Raw genomic sequence first — 21323 nt, forward strand, 5'->3', positions numbered from 1 at the left:
TACTCCTGCTCTTGTTCCTTATGCTCTTATTAGAGATCGAGTGTTGGAGCACGATCTCTAAACCACGCTGCCTTCAAGTTCAATTTAACATTAGGAGCAGCGAGAGGAACAGAGTCCAACTGTAAGTTACAAATGGAAAACAGATACTCGTAGTCTGCAATAAAATGGGTAGCTGGTAAAAGGATTAACTTTGATGGTTGGGGCAGCAAGTTTAAAAGATCTTAACATATACGGCTTGACAGACTGTTGGTAAAACAAAAACAGAAAATGCTGGAAACATTCGGCATCTGTGGAGAAAGCAAAAATGGTCGTACTTCATCAGATCTGGAAGATACTGGTCCTGAATACGCGACCCCTACGTGCGCAAACAAGGTGCGCAGCAAGTTCCAGGCTTAGGCATGCGAAGCGCATGTGCCTGAACCCGGGACTTGCGATCTGCCAAGAATTCTCTTGACAGATCACACGCACCTGGAAGTAAAGAATCTTCGCTATTTGCCCAACGTATGCCCAGCGAAAGCCCTTGAAATTTTTACGGCTGATAAAAGCTCTTTTTTTCCCAATAATTTAAACATTTAAAATCATGTTAAATAAGGTAAGTTTATTTTTCGACCCTTTAAAATATGTAAATTTATTTTTGAAAAAAATGACATTTTTGCTTTAAATAATTAATTAAATTCCATTTGATTAATTTTAAATGTATTTTGTGTGTTTTGGGGACTCTTCACCACAAGTATGAATGGGAACACCCCTACTTTGATTGGTTGGGCCGGCCCACGTGATCCCAGGGACCCTTGCGAATACGCGGGTCGCTACACAGGCCTTCGCATAGAGACCCAGGAGCGCAAGTCTCCAAACCTCCTGGACCACCAGGTAGAATCATAGAAACGTTTCAGATCAGAGGCATCCGCCCGGGGGAAGCCTCCGAACGCAATTTCTGGGCCTACAGATGAACAGTTTATAAAATGGAACCAATCAAGTGAAAGTGGAAAGACCACACAAGAAAAATAATGACTTTTATAAAGTGATTCGGTGGAGAACAGGGGATGGTCAAATGACAGGAGTGATAATAGTGTAAGACAAAAAGAGGCAAGAAATTAGAGAAATAATCGGCATACGAAGCACATGCACCTGAACCCAGAACTTGCGATCTGCCAAGAATCCTCTTGACCGATCGCAAGCATCTGGAAGTAAAGGGCCTCCGCTATTTGCCCGAGTGGGATTAGGCTGGATAGCCTCTTGTTGGCCGGCGCAGACACGGTGGGCCGAAATGGCCTCCTTCCATGCTGTAAACTTCTATGATTCTATATACGAGACCCAGAGACTGTTTTAATAGATAAAGTGGAACAGCTAAGGGGAAGCATGAACAACGGATAAAGCAGAGCAGGTTCCAGTGGCCCAGGTGTTTGTTGGAAGAAGATGGCAGGTCGACATTCGGGCTGCACACCACCCGCCAGCCATGTATTGAAGAGGGATCCCCAATCAAGCACCAAGCCGCTCCCATCCCCAGAGGTACATCCATCCTTCATTACCAACACCGACTGCAACAGAAAATTCGACTTAAAGCTTGAAGTAGAAAGGTGAGGTGCGGTTCCTCGAGCTTGCATTGTGCTTCATTGGAACAGTGTGCGAAGCCAAGGAGAGAGGGGCCAATTTGCGGTCGGATGGTGAATTGAAGTGGGCAGCGACAGTGAGTTCAGGGTTGCCCGTGCGGACTGAACGCAGATGGTCAGCAAAGGGTCACCCAATTGGCATTTAGTTTCCCCAATGTAAAGGAGACCGCATCATGAGCAGCAAATCCAGTATCCTGGGTTGGATACGGTACAAGTCTCATCCAGAAGAACTATCACAATCACAACGCAGGCCCCCGACACTCTCTCTGTTTAACGGCTGTGCTTCTGCAATATCCGTGTCAGGTCGGGCTATGCAACGTTCTAGCATTGCTGCCGGCGCTTCAAAAAAGAGGCCCTTGCAGTTTTCCACCGAGTAATTACAGCACAAGTGTGAACACAAGCATTTCGAACTTTGGAATGCGTTTCGAATATTCGGCCCTAAGGATGTCTCTATGCTTTCTGTGAAATGTAATACGTGTGTTGCACATAACCCAAGTATTCATAACATACATCTTATGAATTATTATAGGTTGAAAAATATATCTGCAGCCCTGTCCCCAATACAGCTCCTCGATTCTTTAGTTTGAGCACCTGTACCATGTGGATTCAACACTGCTACAGAGTTTTGGAATGTGACCGAGTCAACTACAATACAGGCAAGGCTTACAGAAGGAAAGGACAGAAGGTGAACCACTCAATTTTTTTCTCTCCCTGCATGGGCTTTGCACCAGTCATCTCTCCCGGATATGTAATTCCAATTTAGCTAAAGGTTGCAATGGAATCGTTCCAACAGCCGCATAGACTGGTCGTACCTACTTGCTTCTAACACTTCTAACTTACTTTAAGTTCTTAACAGAGTACGGTACGGGGAACGGGGTACAGTAGCAGTTATGTTACTGGATTAGTAATCCAGAGGCCTGGACTAAAAATCCAGAGACATGAGTTCAAATCCCACTACAGCAGCTGGGGGGAATTGAAATTCAATTCATTAAATACATCTGGAATTTAAAAAGCTCGCATCAATAATTGTGACAACTACCAGATTGTTGGAAAAACCCACCTGGTTCACTAATGTCCTTAGGGAAGGAAATCTGTCGTCCTTAACTGGTCTGGCCTATATGTGACTCCATATCCACAGCAATGTGGTTGACTTTTAACTGCCCTCTGACATGGCCAAGCAAGCCACTCAGTTTGTACCAAACTGAGACAACAAAGTCAGCACTGTGGGAGTACCTTCTTGAACCGCACGGACTGCAGCGGTTCAAGAAGGCGGCTCACCACCATCTTCTCAAGGGCAATTAGGGATGGGCAATAAATGCCGGCCCTGCCAGCGACGCCCACATCCCAGGAAAGAATAAATGTTTTTAAGTTCTTAACTGTTGCAAGTAAATCGCTGTCTCGCCCAGAAGAACAGGCAATACGTGAAGGCTACACTTACAGTGTATGCGATGCTGCTGTTAATAGGGCTGGAGGCAGGTGGGGGTGAGGGATGGGGAGGAGAAAAGTCTGATGTATCATTTGAAAACTTAAAAGAATGCCAAATCCTTATCAGGAGGCAAGAGATTAAATTTGCAAGAATGGACTATTCATTTAGGAACTTCATTGAGTAGGAATGGGTGCAAAATTTGGAACCTTTCCGCTAGTGCTACTAAACAAGGACTTAGCTGTGTAAAAAGGTTTGAGATATCCTTCACACTAATGCAAAGTGATACTACTGTCATTCTCACAGGGGCACTTCAGAAATGTGCACCTACTATAATAGCTTAGTGTTACTGCAAAAAGTGGTTCAGTGCCAACAAAAACAGAAGTAAATTCCGTCCACTAGACTTTCAAACCAACCTTGAGGTATCTATCCACAACAATATTTCAGATATTATTAAGTGCTGTGAAACTATATATTACAATCTGAGCTAGGTGTTAACATGTAGAACACGGGTCCAAAAAAAACTCTTCCAAATATTCCTACTTGCCTTTGCCCATTCTACTTCCCAAGGATTGTACCACAAAGAAGTTAAGGTTACTCTGTTTTATTGGAGGTCAGCTTTTCTTTTTCCGTACCTGGAGGCTCGGGGAAACGGCACTCCCCGGTCATTGGGTCAAATTCCTGGATGTCATCAGAACAGACGCAGAGAAATGAGCCTTCAATGTTTTCACAGAGCGCATCAGCACATACTCCACTGATCATTTCACATTCATTTACATCTGGAGATTATAGCAGGAACAACATTAAATGAGTAAGGGATAAGCCCACACACAGTGCATTTCTCAACATCACAAGATAGACTGATGTCCCGCTATTGTGAAGTACAGAACGGTAACTTCACTGCTGCATGTCACCTTCACATGTGGCCTGTTCATTGCTGTTTCTGTACTTTAAGATCAAACTTTTCCTGGTTTCTGTTAAGCTGGGGTAAGAACTTGAACATTTTGAAAACATTGTAACTTCGTACACTCCAGATCCAGTACAAAAATGAGGGGGAGGGAGGAAATAGAACTGGCCGTTTGCACAGTAACCTTTTCGACAAAAACCTCCTGAATCTTTCTATATAATAGAGGGCAAAAGGGAAATTCTCAGGAGGGGTGAGGTTTTGGATTTGGATTCAAGGTTCAAATTACAAAAATTGGTTCATGAATGGGTGCAAGCTCCAGGGACCTTGGACACACATGCCTTCCTCTTCCCAGACCACCAAGACACAGACCCACCACGTGACCATCTGGATTAAACACATACCACCAACCCCCACAGCATCCAAGATTTGGACCTAGCATTTTCCTATTGGGGATTAAACCTCCTTCCCAAAACCACCCAACATTCGGACACAGATTTACCACAGGATTGGTTGTCCGTAAATACATACCTCAACGAGATCTCCAAAACATGGGTCAAGCACAAAAATAACGGGCTGGGGGGGGGTAATAAAATGCATTCGTTGGCAGAACACTGAGTTCAGCCAGTACTGCCAGAGGCAAATCTACTCTTCAATGCAGACCCCCTACTACATGACCATATATTAAATCAGTAACATCCAATTAATTGTCAAGACTCAAACATAAACCCAACCACAAGACTGTTGATCCAGCACATAACAACCCACCGTGCTCCCCATAGAAGACTAACGATTAAGCAATCCAAAGATACATTGCCTTCTGTGCCATTTGCTCCAGCCACAGATATGATGTGATGCACGATGACGGATAAACGTCTGGTAGGACCCCATCCTTACATTTGACATTTTCTTGAATGAGTTCCAAATGCAAATTGATTTAAATAGATCAAATAGATTTTTTTTTAAACTGTAAGAAGATTTGGCCCAATTTACCTGGAATTCTCACTACTGTAGAAAAGCAATGAAACCTTTAGCTTTCTGTTTCTTTTGCCTAATGATCCCATGTGTTTTTACCAATAGATATACAGGGAGGTATCCCAGAACTACGAGTGACTCATTCAATCTGTGCTGAGCCTTGTGTATTACTCCCCATGAAGCAGCCATTAAGGTTTGACCTGAACCATTTTCACTGTTCATTGCCTTCACTGACTTTTTGGGGGTACAGCATACAGATCCAGTGCTACAACTGTCTATCTGATTGATTTTTGTAAGATTGATTTACTACTTTACACATTGTTTATTGAGCCAAATTTTTCACGGCGAAGAAATTAACATTAAAAAAAATAAGAGACAGGTGGCCCTAAATAGAAGTAAAGTCAGTCTGGAAGCAAAAGAATTAATAAACATGCTAGGTTCCTTCCATTTTTTCAGAGTAAACTCAAGAGTTTATTTAAGGCTATATAAGTGATGAGTTCAATGTGGCGAAGTATGCCTTTGTCCACTGGGCATCTGAGAAAGCCAAATCGGAATATTTTATTAATGGTGAGAGACTAGGAGCTGTGCAGGAGCAGAGGGATTTAGGTGTTCACATACACAAATCACTAAAAACTGGTACACGGGTAAAAAAATAATAATCAAAAGGGCGAATGGAATGTTGGCCGTTATCTCAACAGGATTGTAATTCCAAAGTGAGGAAGTGATGCTTCAGCTGTACGGTGCCTTGTTCAAACACTAGCTGGACTTCTACATTCAGTTTTGGGCCCCATACTTCAGGAAAGATAGAATGGCCTTGGAAGGCGTACAGTGCAGATTCCCCAGAATATCAGGGCTTTAAGGGTTAGATTATGAGGACAGGTTGCATAAACCTGGTTTGTACTCCCTTGAGTTCAGAACATAAGAACATAAGAAATAGGAGCAAGAGTAGGTCATACAGCCCCTCGAGCCTGCTCCGCCATTTAATACGATCATGGCTGATCCGATGGACTCAGGTCCACTTCCCTGCCCGCTCCCCATAACCTTAAGAAACTGTCTATTTCTGTCTTAAATTTATTCAATGTCCCATCTTCCACAGCTCTCTGAGGCAGCAAATTCCACAGAACCACAACCCTCTGAGAAAATAAATTTCTCCTCATCTCAGTTTTAAATGGGTGGCCCGTTATTCTAAGATTATGCCCTCCAGTTCTAGTCTCCCCTATCAGTGAAAATATCCTCTCTGCATCCACCTTGTCAAGCCCCCTCATAATCTTATACGTTTCAATAAGATCACCTCTCATTCTTCTGAATTCCAATGAGTAGAGGCCCAATCTACTCAACCTTTCCTCATAAGTCAATCCCCTCATCTCCGGAATCAACCTTGTGAACCTTCTCTGAACTGCCTCCAAAGCAAGTATATCCTTTTGTAAATATGGAAACCAAAACTGCACGCAGTATTCCAGGTGTAGCCTTACCAATATCCTGTACATCTGTAGCAAGACTTCCCTGCTTTTATACTCCATCCCCTTTGCAATAAAGGCCAAGATACCATTGGCCTTCCTGATCACTTGCTGTACCTGCATACTAACCTTTTGTGTTTCATGCACAAGTACCCCCAGGTCTCGCAGCACTTTGCAATCTTTCTCCATTTAAATAATAACTTGCTCTTTGATTTTTTCTGCCAAAGTGCATGACCTCACACTTTCCAACATTATACTCCATCTGCCAAAATTTTACCCACTCACTTTGCCTGTCTATGTCCTTTTGCAGATTTTTTTGTGTTCTCCTCACACATTGCTTTTCCTCCCATCTTTGAATTGTCAGCAAACTTGGCTACGTTACACTCAGTCCCTTCTTCCAAGTCGTTAATATAGATTGTAAATAGAAGGTTACTGGCTGATCGAATCGATGTATTTAAAAAGATTAAGGGATTCGAAAGGGTAGGTGCAAAATTAAAGCACATGGTATTGGGGGTAATGTACTGACGTGGATAGAAAACTGGTTGGCAGACAGGAAGCAGAGAGTCGGGATAAACGGGTCCTTTTCAGAATGGCAGGCAGTGACTAATGGGGTGTCGCAGGGCTCAGTGCTGGGACCCCAGCTCTTTACAATACACATTAACGATTTGGATGAAGGAATAGAGTGTAATATCTTCAAGTTTGCAGATGACACTAAACTGGGTGGCAGTGTGAGCTGTGAGGAGGATGCTAAGAGGCTGCAGGGTGACTTGGACAGGTTAGGTGAGTGGGCAAATGCATGGCGGATGCAGTATAATGTGGATAAATGTGAGGTTATCTCCTTTGGGGGCAAAAACACGAAGGCAGAATATTATCTGAATGGCCGCAGATTAGGAAAAGGGGAGGTGCAACGAGACCTGGGTTTCATGGTTCATCAGTCATTGAAAGTTGATATGCAGGTACAGCAGGCGGTTAAGAAAGCAAATGGTATGTTGGCCTTCATAGCTAGGGGATTTGAGTATAGGAGCAGGGAGGTCTTACTGCAGTTGTACAGAGCTTGGGTGAGACCTCACCTGGAATATTGTGTTCAGTTTTGGTCTCCTAATCTGAGGAAGGACGTACTTGCTATTGAGGGAGTGCAGTGACTGATTCCAGGGATGGCTGGACTGACATATGAGGAGAGACTGGATCAACTGGGCCTTTATACACTGGAGTTTAGAAAGATGAGAGGGGATCTCAGAAACGTATAAGGTTCTGACGGGATTGGACAGGTTGGATGCAGGAAGAATGTTCCCGATGTTGGGGAAGTCCAGAACCAGGGAACACAGTCTTAGGATAAGGGGTAGGCCATTTAATACTGAGATGAGGAGAAACTTCTTCATTCAGAGAGTTGTTAACCTGTGGAATTCCCTGCTGCAGAGAGTTGTTGATGCCAGCTCATTGGATATATTCAAAAGGGAGTTAGATGTGGCCTTTATGGCTAAAGGGATTAAGGGGTATGGAGAGAAAGCAGGAAAGGGGTACTGAGGGAATGATCAGCTATGATCTTATTGAATGGTGGTGCAGGCTCGAAGGGCTGAATGGCCTACTCCTGCACCTATTTTCTATGTTTCTATGTTCTAAATGATCTTCTCTGGTGGAGGATTCCAGAAGAAGAGGGCACAATCTTAAAATCGGAGCTTGGCCATTTAGGAGTGGAAATCAGAACTGGCTCCCCTAAAAGGCTGTGGATGCTGCCTGGACCAATGATAATTTTCAAGATTGAGTTCAGTAGATTATTGTTCGGTGAGAGCACCAAAGGACATGGAACAAGGCCAGGCAAATTGAGTTCCGGCACAGATCGGCCCTGTTCTAACTGAATGATGGAACAGGCTCGAGGGATTGAAATGGCCTTCTCACGTTTCTTTGTGTGGATGATTGGGATGCTAAGCGTGACTGTATATGATGAGAGGAAGGCCATTCGGGCTTTGCACTGTCCCAGCTTTCACATTTCCCCACTTCTAACAACATTATCAAGTTACGAAGTGATGCTGTATTATTAAATTGTGGGATATAGGTTTTCCATTTCACACACCCATGGTTTCTCATTCGCAAAAGTAAACTTAGTCAGTCTATCTGAGAGAATGTACCAGGGATGGGAGGCTGTGCCTTCACAAGAGGGATGGAAAGACTGCGGAAAAATAAATCCTTGTTGCTTGTGCATATTTCCTGGTCGTATTGGCCTACACCTAGGAATAGGCCGCCTCGCTGCCCTTGAGTCAAGGTGCACTAGACAATGTGGGGGGAGGGAAAGATGAGAACATGAATTACAGAAATGAGAAAGAAGGCACGATCAATAGAAACTGCTGAGCTCAAAGGGGACGTCCTGCTGTTCCATTGAATGACAAAACACTGTACATTTATTTTCTTTCAAGGTTAATATCACCCAAGAGGCCATATATTTGTAAAACTAGCAACAACCAGCAGAAGATCTCTGGATTTTAAAATGACAGCATTAAGCTCATTTATTCTGGGTTTACCAACAGAGCAATAAATAAGCTATTTTGAGCACATCACTAAAGTTTGAGAAATCCTCGGCAGGTTATATTACATGGCTTCTGAAGCGTGCATGCTGCATGCCGCACAGAGACAGCTATGGTTTGATTCTACTTTAAGGCGATAACCAGAGGGCACGGATTTAAGGTGATTGGCAAAAGTACCGGAGGCAACAGGAGGAAAAGCTTTTTTACACAGCGAGTGGTTAGGATTTGGAATGCACTGCCTGATAGGGTGGTAGATACAGATTCAATAGAAGCCTTCAAAAGAGAATTGGATAAGTACTTGAAGGAGAAAAAAATAGCAGGGATATGGGGAAAGAGCGGAGGGATGGGACTCGTGACATTGCTCTTATGAAGAGCCGGCGTAGACGCGATGAGCCGAATGGCTTTCTTCTGTGCTGTTCTATTCTCTGATTCTATTCTATCAGTACTTTTCTATCACAGTGCATCGCACTGAATTTGGGAGAAGCTCAGAAGATGATAGTAGGTAAATTAACATGGGAGTAGCATATAAATCTATGCTTCCAATAGAGGAGCCCGGGAACAATACTGAAGGCATGCTACTATGATATGAATATTGAGAGAGAGCCCAATGTAATAATATTAACTTGAGACAATTAAATAGTTGCAACACATTATTGCACAAAACATAAATGTTTACTACATACAGCTCCATTTTTTTTTTCCGTGTGAAAACACTTCTTTTAAATTTTGAGCGACATTACCGTATTACTCTGTTTTCCTGCATAAGTGTTTCCACCCAGAAACAGGGACGTTTTATGCCGAAATTTGCAACAAGTACAGCAGCTGTGAAAGATCTCTGTGAACCTCTCCGTTAGTCTGCTGTTTTCCAGCAGGTGCTGGTTTGCCTTTTGAGCCATCCCCGACCTCAACCACCTTGTTTACTTGTGAGGAGGCGCTCTCTCATGCCCGCAGTGCCGCGCTGGACAGGGACCATGAACGTGACTGCAGAAGGAACCCTCCGTCCTTTAACTGTGTTTGATGACATAATGCGTGGGGATCTGTCATTCTGACTAAGGCTCCGAAGCGTTGCGGTTTATGCACTGACACACAGACAAGGGAGTGATGGACAGCCTGTTAGACCCTGTTCCAGAACGAAATTGGAGCACTGGGATTTCTCACTTGAGATATACACATCTTGACAGAATGAGGAACACTTAGCCAGTGAAAGCAATTTTTTTTTCACTAGTCTGCAAAATGGGCCAAATGTCTACAGAGCTTTTTTGCTTAAGGAGGTATTTTATCAAACTCCACGCACAGTGTGCGTATGGAGCACCAGACGGTATTTCCGGCTATAGGTATTTTGTGGTCAACCAGTTCTCAGCAGAGTTCAGTTCCAGACTTGAATTTCATCCTTATAGATTTACATTTTCACTTTCTTTTGTTTTTTTTACAAATAAACCCAGCTTTCACGTTGGATTAATTCGGCTTTATAAATGTCAGAATATAAATTCAACTTGACGAGTCGTAGCTGCAGCTGCTGCAAAATACAAATTATCGCCCACTTCATGTGTAATAAGCAGGTCCCCTTTTTCTTAAAGTATTCAATTACTGTGGTGTTAAGATGTCTTTTAAGATTGCTGCATTTCAACAAGTGTTTCCAATCTCCCTCGCCAAGTCCAATATAACTCTTGAAAATCTTCCCCCTTTTCGCATTTTTCCAACAACTAACCCTCTGAAAAGAATGATTTGATCTCAGGCTGGATGGCAGGGGGGGAGGCAGGGGTGGGGGGGGGAGCTACAAATGGCCCCTCAGTCCCCCTGGGTTGGGAAGGAAAGATTCGGAGGGGTTCCCAGCCGCAGTGATCATTATCCAGTGCTCCCCTGTTGGGCATGTAGATGTGGGGAGAGGATAGGGTCAGGCGGTGCAGTGAGGCACTCACTGCAGAGACAAGGCTCCAGACACGAGACTCCCAAAGCAAGCGTTCTACTCAGAACTCCTTCACGGCAAGTGAGCCAAAGGTGGGCAGAGGAAACGTTACAAGGACACCCTCAAAGCCTCCCTGATAAAGTGCAACATCCCCACTGACACCTGGGAGTCTCTGGCCAAAGACCACCCTAAGTGGAGGAAGTGCATCCGGGAGGGCGCTGAGCACCTTGGGTCTCATCGCCGAGAGCATGCAGAAATCAAGCGCAGGCAGCGGAAAGAGCGTGCGGCAAACCAGTCCCACCCTCCTTTACTCTCAACGACTATCTGTCCCACCTGTGACAGGGTCTGTGGTTCTCGTATTGGACTGTTCAGCCACCTAAGGACTCATTTTTAGAGTGGAAGCAAGTCTTCCTCGATTCCGAGGGACTGCCTATGATGTTACAGAGGCAAAGAATGGACATTTGGGCCGGATATCTGAGCCTCAGGAGATGCTGAAGGGAGGACTGAAAAAGTGGGGGGGGAAAAAAATTGATTGGGTTTAAAATGTTACATCAGAGCGTGGCAATGGTAGTTTTGTGACTGCCGACAGACCATGTTTCTGGCCTCGGTCAGGAAGATGAGGAAGATCAGGAAGATGGCATGGGCTCGACGGGCCGAATGGCCTCCTTCCGCGCTGTAACCATTCCATGATTCTGTAACTAAAGGACGCGTTAGCATGGTGCCCATTGAGCTATTTCTGTGCACCACTGAGAGGTAGCATTCGCAACAGCCTGGGACTAGATCGCTAAGTCACTCTCTGCGGTAGAAAATGAGGGTTGAAGGAAAAATAATAAATAAAAACATTATGAAGGGGATTTTAAAAATGTATATATCTAAGTTAGGAACGCATAGGATTACACAGAATGTACAGCACAGAAACAGGCCATTCGGCCCAACTGGTCTGTGCCGGTGACTTTATGCTCCACACAAGCCTTTTCCCACCTTACTTCATCGAACCCTATCTGCATATCCTTCTATTCCTGTTTTCCTCATGTACTAATCTAGCTTTCCCTTAAAGGCATCTATGTTATTCACTTCAACTACTCCATGTGGTAGTGAGTTCCACATTCCACATTTCTTCTGATTTGGATTTATTAGTGACTCTTAGATTTATGGCCCCGAAAGTGCTCAACTGAGAAGCCTGGTCTTGTTTTCTCAGTTCTAAACACATTAAAGTGCTGCTGGCAGTCAACAACATGGCAACAGTTACTGCATGTGTCCCTTTATAAAACCAAAGTCTCACTAATCCTTATACAGTAGATGTAAACCCAGCTGTGGGATACATTTGTTTTAAATAATTCTTATGCAATCACAAAAAATGTATCAGATTACATCATGTGCATAAAGGCGCTGAGTTTTATTTTATTTTTACATTTCGTAAACAAGAGTGTTCAATTGAGAACTGGAATACAGAATCTATTCTGCTAGTGAAGCTTTTTGTTACTTGTAAGTCTTTCTCACTGAGGATGAAGATGGGGGGAATTGTCCTATGAGGAGAGATTGAGTAGGCTAGGCTTATATTCCCTAGAGTTTAGAAGAATGAGAGGTGACCTCATTGAAATGTATACAATTCTGACAAGACTTGAAAGGGTAGATGCAGGGAGGATGTTTCCCCTGGTCGGGGAATCTAGAACTAGGGGTCAGACTTTCCCGAGAGCCCCTCAACGCCCGATTGCCCGCCCAGAAAAAACGCTAACGTTTTGCAACTAACGCTGGTGAAAATTTCCATTATTAAGTTAAAAATAATCGCCCGGCGAGAAAATGGATCTTGCACCAGTATTCTCGGTGGTTTCTCAGCGGTTAAAGGGGAAACTAAGTAAAACGGGCAGTTCTTAAAAAAAAAATTTAAAATTTAGTCCGAGGCTGCGGTTGGGCCTAGGAAGGGGGGAAAACTAAAAAATAATTTTCACTAAAACATTCCCAAGACAGTTTTATAATTAATCGCGTTGTACAATTAAAACAAAAGTAAAGAACCTTTAACTTACCTTTCTTTGCAGAGTACTCACCTACCGTCCTGTTTAAGCAGTTTTCACAGGGCGGTTCCCTCGGCGATCTGGACGGGCTTCCGTTGAGGCCAAACTTACGCCCTGGCGATTTTCTTGGTGGTGCACTTTGGCGGTTTGCTCCCGGCGGGCGTTTTGAGATTTGGGCCATATCATTCAAAAGCTAAGGGAAAACTTTCGCCGGGCGGTTTCTCTCCCAAAAACAGCTGTACCGCCGAGAAAACCGCCAAAAAACCCGCCAAAAATGAATGTGAAAGTTTAGCCCTATAGGTCGGCCATTTAGGACAGAGATGAGGAGAAATCTCTTCACTGAGAGGGTTGTGAACCTTAGGATTTCTCTACCCCAGAGAGAGCTGTGGATGCTGAGACTTTGAGTATGTTCAAAACAGAGATCGATAGATTTTTGGGCACTAAGGGAACCAAGGGATATGGGGATAATGCAGGAAGGTGAAGTTGAGGTAGACGATCAGCCATGTTCCTATTGAACGGTGAAGCAGGCTAGAAGGGCCGAATGGCCTGCTCCTGCTCCTAATTCTTATGTTCTTCATACTACTTTGGGTCAACGTTTTTCCATTGTAAATTAATAGCCAGCGTTGAAAGGATCTGCCCATATATGAACAAGCAAACTCTAATGAGGAAAATGTCGTATTTCCCTTCATTAATACCATAGCGATTCTGGACATGAGGAAGACCAGCGTATTGCTGGAACCCAGTACTGCCACGGTGTGTGGAGGGGATTCCACTGCACTCCCTCTGCCCAAGAAGTCTGAATTTAAAAAATATATCTTTCTCTTCAGCTGCCCTGTAAGAAGTCAGCCACACTGCAGGCAAGCCAGGCTGTTCCACCGCCTCCCCCACACCCCAAGGACAGTAAGAATCCCACCAAATAAAGCTGACCCTCCCCAGCAAAATCGGTCAAGGTCAACAACAGAGCGTGGGGCAGGCAGAAGTCCTGCTCTGCCACAGTTGTGGTGGGATTCTGCCCAAAAGGATAACCCAGCCATGTCGTGTAAATGCATTTAAGAGGAAGCGCGATAAACACCTGAGGGAGAAAGGGGTAGAAGGTTACGTGATAGGGTGAGATGAAGAGAGGTGGGTGGAAGCTTGTGTGGAGCAGAAACACCAGCACAGACCGGCTGGGCCGATCAGCCCGTATCTGTGCTGTAAAATCTATGTAAATACAGATTACTGTAGATTTCGAATGGATTTATTTTCTAGTAGCAATCTAGTAGAACTGACTGAATATAGATCCTACCAACTGTTAGCTCCTGTGGTCAGCTAACTGTGGCGTTGTGTGTAGCATGCCGTGCTTTATTTTCTTTAATATTTTGGGGGGAAAATTGCGGTCGGAGGCTTCCTTCGAGTGAACACCTCCAACCTGAAAAAAATGTACAAAAATACCGGATGGTACCGGAGGAATGTAGGATTGCGGTCGGAGGCCTAGTTTCACAGTCCAGCGTACGGGAACATGTCTTCCAGGTGCGTATTCGTATCCTGGGATCACGTGGGCCTGGGCCACCAATGAACATGGAGTATTCTCATTGATAAAAATGGTAATTTTGTTTGTACGAGCTCCCATTACTATCAATGAGAATACCACCCAAAGCAAGAAACACAACATGATAAATTAAAAAAAAACTCACATATTTAAGATTAATTGAAATTGAATGTAATTAAATGTTTTAGAAAAAAAAACACCTGGCAAAAGTTTCCACTTAATTTTTTAAAGAGTTCAGCCGGCATTTTCAAAATACTGCTGGGGAGTGGACCTCCGGCGTGCACCGCCAGGAAAATCACCCGAGTTTGGGCTCAGTGGTGACCCATAGGTAAAATCGACAAAAACTCCCACAAATAGTAGCCGGAGCATGGCGGTAGTTAAGTACCCTGCAAAGAAAGTTAAGTTAAAGGTTTCTTTATAATTCTTTTAAAATTCTTTTACGACTGAATTTTTATTTTTTGTTTCATTGAAAAAATATTTTTTGTGTTTCCCCCACTCCCTAGGCCCAACCACAGACTCGGTCTAAATTTGAGCACTTACCGTCCATTCTGGGTTAAGAACCGCCCATTTTGCCCAGGATCGCGTTTAACCGCCGAGAATCTACGTGTAAGATCCACTTTCTCGCCGGGCGGTATTTTTTTTCCTTTTTTATGCAATTTTTCGCCAGCGTTATTTGAAGAATCTTAGCGATCTTTCTGGGCGGCAAACTGGCGGGGGGGGGGGGTGTGGGGGGGGTGCGGGCTTCAGGGAAAGTCTAGCCCGATTTGTTTTACTAGGGCTAAAAATAAACTTACCTTAATGGACAGGTTTTTTAATATAAAAATTAATGATTACATTTAATTTTTCTATGTTTTAAAGCTCTTACACTGGTAAAAGTAGGCTAGACGCCTGCTTTTACCAGGCGTAAGTGTTTGAAGGACATTCGCTGGGCAAGAGTTGGGCAAATAGCTCAATCTCTGCCCCACGATGTCCTTCCTGCGGGGACGTGTGCGATCTGTCCAAAGAAATTTTCACAAATCGCAAAAGCTGGTTTTTGGTGCATGCGAATTGCATGCCGAGTCATTGTACACCAGTCATTGAAAGCAAACATGCAGGTGCAGCAAGCAGTTAGGAAGGCAACTGGTATGTTGGCCTTCATTGCAAGAGGATTTGAGTACAGGAGCCAGGATGTCTTACTACAGTTATACAGGGCCTTGGTGAGACTGCACCTAGAGTATTGTGTGCAGTTTTGGTCTCATTACCTAAGAAAGGATATACTTGCCATAGAGGGGGTGCAGTGAAGGTTCACCGAACTGATTCCTAGGATCTAAGGACTGTTGTATGAGGAGAGATTGGGCCAACTAGGCCTGTATTCACTAGAGTTTAGAAGAATGAGAGGGGATCTCATTGAAAAGTATAAAATTCTGACTGGGTTGGATAGACTGGATAGCGTGGAGGATGTTTCCCCTGGCTGGGAAGTCTAGAACAAGGGATCACAGTCTCAGGATACGGGGTAGGAAATTTACGATCGAGATGAGGAGAAAGGTTCCCCTGGTGAACCTGTGGAATTCTCTACCACAGAAGGCTGTGGAGGCCAAGTCACTGAATATATTTAAAAGGGAGATAGATACATTTCTAGAAACGAAAGGCATCAAGGGGTATGGGGAGAAAGCGGGAATATGGTGTTGAGATAGAGGATCAGCCATGATCATATTGAAGGGCGGTGCAGGCTCGAATGGCCGAATGGCCTACTACTGCTCCTATTTTCTGTGTTTCTCTTCAGGTGTGTGCGCACATCGTACGCACCTGGCGAGGCCGCAATTTTCGGGCCTTAAGATATTTAAGTATCTGCATCAGTGAAAGTTAACCTCTAGTTCTAGGATCTGAAGTGTTGGTTGAAAGGAGCAGAGTATTACATGGACCAGCTCTCTACCATCGGGAATGTTATGGGTTAAAATGCCCGTGAGCTAAGTGCAACCTCGTGCCTTCTCTCTGACTGCGACCCTGTGCTCCAGTCTAATGACTGCACTTAACCACTCTATCCGTCCAGTCTTTAGCTGTTAGACCTCACTGTTATTTCTGGAATGTGTCTCGCTCCTGCTGCAGATTGTTTGAAGAGGGGTTGCGGTTCATCCTTTGGGCAGCGAGGCCTCACTTGGAAAGGAGTGGAAACTCACCCTCACACCCTTGCCCGTCCAGTAGATCCTGAAAGCCTTGGTCACAGAGGCAGCGGAAGGAGCCAGCTGTGTTTTCACAGAAACCATGACTGCCGCACACTGTGTCGTTTGTGCACTCATCAACGTCTGCAAATAAGATGTTACAATGATCAGGCTAGTCCCCATAAAAACAAAACATGGTTATAAATCTTACTGTGAAAAACAGGATTTACTCGGGGTAAACTGATCATAAGGAGCCGAATTCTACAATCGGTGGGTAAGACTGACTGCCAAGCGGAGGGCTCAAAAGCCAGACCAGAACTGGAACTAAGTTCAGAAGTTTAAAGCAACTGTAGCTATTTCTATATAACCTTGATAACCACAATGGATGTGGTGGACTGAGGTTGCTGTAAATCTTTCCATATAGTGGAGCAGTGCGCTTGATAACCACCGAGACTGCTTTGTTTGAATGTGGTGGGCTGAGGGAGCCACAGAACCACAGCCAGAGGAGACTGAACTGGCACGGGGAGGGACTAATTGATATTTAATGAACAATTTAACTCAATTGAAAATTTAATTTCATGAGTTTCCTTTTTATTAAAAAGTGCCTGCGGGAGGGATAAGGGTATATGAAATGAATAAATAATACAGTTCCGTTAATATGCAACAGTAATAGACACACAATAACATCTTCACGAAGTCTCACAGAAATATTTTGTCAAGAGGAAGTTAGCTACAAGTAAGCCCCTTTTACACTACATTTGGGACTTCCCTTTCGGAGGTACTACATACCAGTTAAGAGCAGGTTTTCGTACAGTGCACCCATGTGTTCTACAGTGACCTTACGTTCAACTGCACTCTACCATGACACACTATTCAATACTATGCCGTAACGTTCATGAGAAGTAGCTTCTCGTGTCCGTAACAAAGGCCAGCAATCTCATGGTTGAGGCTACTAATGGTGCTGTGTTCTGCTGGTGGCTCCACTTAAAAGCAAGTGATTTAAATTGTGCCATTTGCCATCATTCCCACTGCAGGGGTTGCTGTCGGCCAAGGGCCTGGCAACATCTTTACTGCAACCACGCAGTCACACGGATGGTTAATAAGCAAACAATGACAATGCCTAATGAATGCAGGAAGAAAATTTAGCATCAATGCGCCAAATGAGAGTTCCATCAGTACAAACTTAGAAAACTGTACTTGCTCTGAAGAAACATTTACTGTTCTGTCAATAGTGCCTGCCATTTGCTCAAGGATGACCAGCATGTGTTACCTCGCTCAAACCTAAAACTCCAAAAAGCTCCAGTTCAAAGTTGCTCTACAATGTTTCTGATCCATAATCATGTCCCAATTTTCTTCCCGTGTTCTGTTTCAGTCACAGTTGCACTTTGGGGCACTGTCTACTCGAACTTACTCAATGCACAATGGCCTGCGATTAGACAATTTACTGACAATTCTACAGGCAAAGCTAGCTGTAAAAGAGCAAAGTTACACACAGCACACCGGGGTTCAAACCTACTGGCCCACATTTGTGACTTCCCACATTATGAGTCAAAGGGCTCAATTGTGCAACGACAGGGAGGTGCAAAGGTCAAGCCAGGCATCTCGATGAAAGAAGGGAGGCTGGGGAAAATCCGAGACCTTTCCCTGCAGAGCAATCTCTCTCGCCTGCTTGCATTTAGTCATAGAGCAGCACTGATGGCCTGTCTGCCCCCTCGCCCGCAGAGTGATGCAGCATCAAGAAGACCAAATAAAGGGGGAAAAGGAAAGAATAAAAATCGCTAATTGACATGACTGTTTTGAAAATATGGGTAGTAAAATAAATATAGGAGAATGAACAATCTTAAACCTAAAACATGCAAGCAGCACAAGAAGATCTGGTTTATTTCAGGAGTGAAACGGTGACACATTATAATGGCACTTTAACTCCAACTGATGTGAATTATTGCTTTCAGCGATGCATTCACACATCATCTTTCGTTTTGCTGTGAAGTGGTTCCAGCTTCTCAGCGAGACTGAAAATGGTATGTAAACAGGGTCAAAGACGGATCAAATTGATCTCCAGACTTGACCGTGCAACTTAGTAACATCTGCTGGCTTCTGACCCCAACCGGCAGGTCTCAAGGCAGTGGACTCACTGGGCCCAAGTTTCCACACGGGCCTGGAACGGCGCAGTCCCGACCTGGACGCCCGTTTTTCGCGCCACAAAGTGCGCCTAAATAAATCCTCGGTATTCTCCACCTACTTGCAGGTCCTCTGGCCCTCGGCACAGCCAGCACGAGCTGTGGGGGGGGGGGGGCGGAGCCAGGTCCCTGCGCTGAAAACAGTGCCGGGGCCTCTGCACATGCGCGCTACAGTCGGCACGCGTGCAGTAGCTCCAGGTGCCGAACTGTGTGGGAGGGGCCCGAAGCACGCAGCCCCTAGCTCTGGCCGAATGGCCTCACTGGGGCTGCGTGAATAAGGCTCCTCCCACGGCCAGCTCCTGCCCCCCCCCCCTGCCTCCGGACCAGACCCGACACCCGCTCCCCCCCCCCCCCCGCCCCCGGACCAGACCCGACACCCACTCTCCCCCCCCCGCCTCCGGACCAGACCCGACACCCACTCTCCCCCCCCCCTGCCTCTGGACCAGACCAGACACCCACTCTCCCCCCCCCGCCTCCGGACCAGACCCGACACCCACTCTCCCCCCCCTGCCTCCGGACCAGACCCGACACCCACTCTCCCCCCCCCGCCTCTGGACCAGACCCGACACCCACTCTCCCCCCCCCTGCCTCTGGACCAGACCCGACACCCACTCTCCCCCCCCTGCCTCCGGACCAGACCCGACACCCACTCTCCCCCCCCCGCCTCTGGACCAGACCCGACACCCACTCTCCCCCCCCCGCCTCTGGACCAGACCCGACACCCACTCTCCCCCCCCGCCTCCGGACCAGACCCGACACCCGCTCCCCGCCCCTGCCTCCGGACCAGACCCGACACCCACTCTCCCCCCCCTGCCTCCGGACCAGACCCGACACCCACTCTCCCCCCCCCGCCTCCGGACCAGACCCGACACCCGCTCCCCGCCCCTGCCTCCGGACCAGACCCGACACCCACTCTCCCCACCCTGCCTCCGGACCAGACCCGACACCCACTCTCCCCCCCCCCTGCCTCCGGACCAGACCCGACACCCACTCTCCCCCCCCCGCCTCCGGACCAGACCCGACACCCACTCTCCCCCCCCCGCCTCCGGACCAGACCCGACACCCACTCTCCCCCCCTGCCTCCGGACCAGACCCGACACCCACTCTCCCCCCCCCGCCTCCGGACCAGACCCGACACCCACTCTCCCCCCCCTGCCTCCGGACCAGACCCGACACCCACTCTCCCCCCCCCGCCTCCGGACCAGACCCAACACCCACTCTCCCCCCCCCGCCTCCGGACCAGACCCAACACCCACTCTCCCCCCCCCGCCTCCGGACCAGAACCGACACCCACTCTCCCCCCCCCGCCTCCGGACCAGACCCAACACCCACTCTCCCCCCCCCGCCTCCGGACCAGACCCGACACCCACTCTCCCCCCCCCCGCCTCCGGACCAGACCCAACACCCACTCTCCCCCCCCCCGCCTCCGGACCAGACCCAACACCCACTCTCCCCCCCCCCGCCTCCGGACCAGAACCGACACCCACTCTCCCCCCCCCGCCTCCGGACCAGACCCGACACCCACTCTCCCCCCCCTGTCTCCGGACCAGACCCGACACCCGCGCCCCCCCCCCCTCCCCGACTGACCCGACTCAACCCGCGCTCCTGTTCCCGCTCCCCGCCTCCCCGACTGGACCCGACCCGACCCGCGCTCCCGTCCCCCGACCCGACCCCCCCCCCACTGGACCCGACCCGACTCCCGCTCCCGGACTGGATCCGACCTGACCTCCCCCCCCCTCTCTCTCTCTCCCTCCCTCCCTCCCTCTCTCTCTCTCTCTCCCTTCCCCCCCTCCCTCTCTCTCCCCCCCCTCCCTCTCTCTCTCCCTCCCTCTCTCTCCCCCCCCTCTCCCTCTCTCTCCCTCCCTCTCTCTCCCCCCCCTCTCTCTCCTCCCTCCCTCTCTCTCCCCCCCTCCCCCCAACCCGAACCGAACCTCCCCGACCCAACCCAACCCAACGCCACCTACCTGTAAATCTGGTGCTGGGGACGGGCCCTGCCCGAGGTCTCGGGCCGGCCCGTTCAGCCTTCGGTCCCGAAAGGCCTGCCTGAAGCACTTTCACACAGGTAGGAAGATGGTTTATTTAATCTTTTCTTTGCTTATAAATGTTTATTCAGGTTGGATTTATTTGTATAATATTTGTATAAGTATAAATAAGGATTTATTATAGAATTTAATGAGTTCCCTCCCCCCCCCCCACCTCGTTCTGGACGCCTAATTTGTAACCTGCGCCTGATTTTTTAATGTGTAGAACAAGTTTTTTCAGTTCTACAAAAATCTTCACTTGCTCCGTTCTACTTTAGTTTGGAGTACGTTTTCACTGTGGAAACTTTCAAATCAGGCGTCAGTGGCCGGACACGCCCCCTTTTGAAGAAAAAATTCTGTTCCAAAGTAGAACTGTTCTACCTGACTCGAACTGCAGAAAAAAAAATGTGGAGAATTGCGATTTCTAAGATAGTCCGTTCTCCACCAGTTGCTCCTAAAAATCAGGCGCAAATCATGTGGAAACTTGGGCCCACTATGTGGGATAATCACAAGTGTGAACTGTATGAGAGCCCCAGTGCTGTGTAACCTTGCAGTGCCATCACCGCACTCTGCAGTCCGAGTCCCCAGAGCACAACATCGAGCGAGGGCAAGAGGGGAAAAAAACAAATGAATAATCTTTCGGTGTTGGT

The 21323-nt window shown here is 46.8% G+C and overlaps 1 protein-coding gene across 5 annotated transcripts in view; it reads right to left on the reverse strand.

Moving 5' to 3' along the window:
• Window positions 1-21323, reverse strand: part of ltbp1 (latent transforming growth factor beta binding protein 1) — a 456945-nt gene that overhangs the window by 73247 nt on the left and 362375 nt on the right. For all 5 annotated transcript variants that reach the window (XM_070889256.1, XM_070889254.1, XM_070889255.1 and 2 more), the window contains 2 exons: window positions 16491-16616; window positions 3669-3812 (listed from right to left, as the gene is read on the reverse strand). In XM_070889256.1, the coding sequence (XP_070745357.1) occupies window positions 3669-3812; window positions 16491-16616 (270 nt within the window). The remainder of the gene's footprint in view (window positions 1-3668; window positions 3813-16490; window positions 16617-21323) is intronic.

This window comes from Pristiophorus japonicus, chromosome 9, assembly GCF_044704955.1.
Source record: "Pristiophorus japonicus isolate sPriJap1 chromosome 9, sPriJap1.hap1, whole genome shotgun sequence".
Classification (NCBI taxonomy): domain Eukaryota; kingdom Metazoa; phylum Chordata; class Chondrichthyes; family Pristiophoridae; genus Pristiophorus; species Pristiophorus japonicus.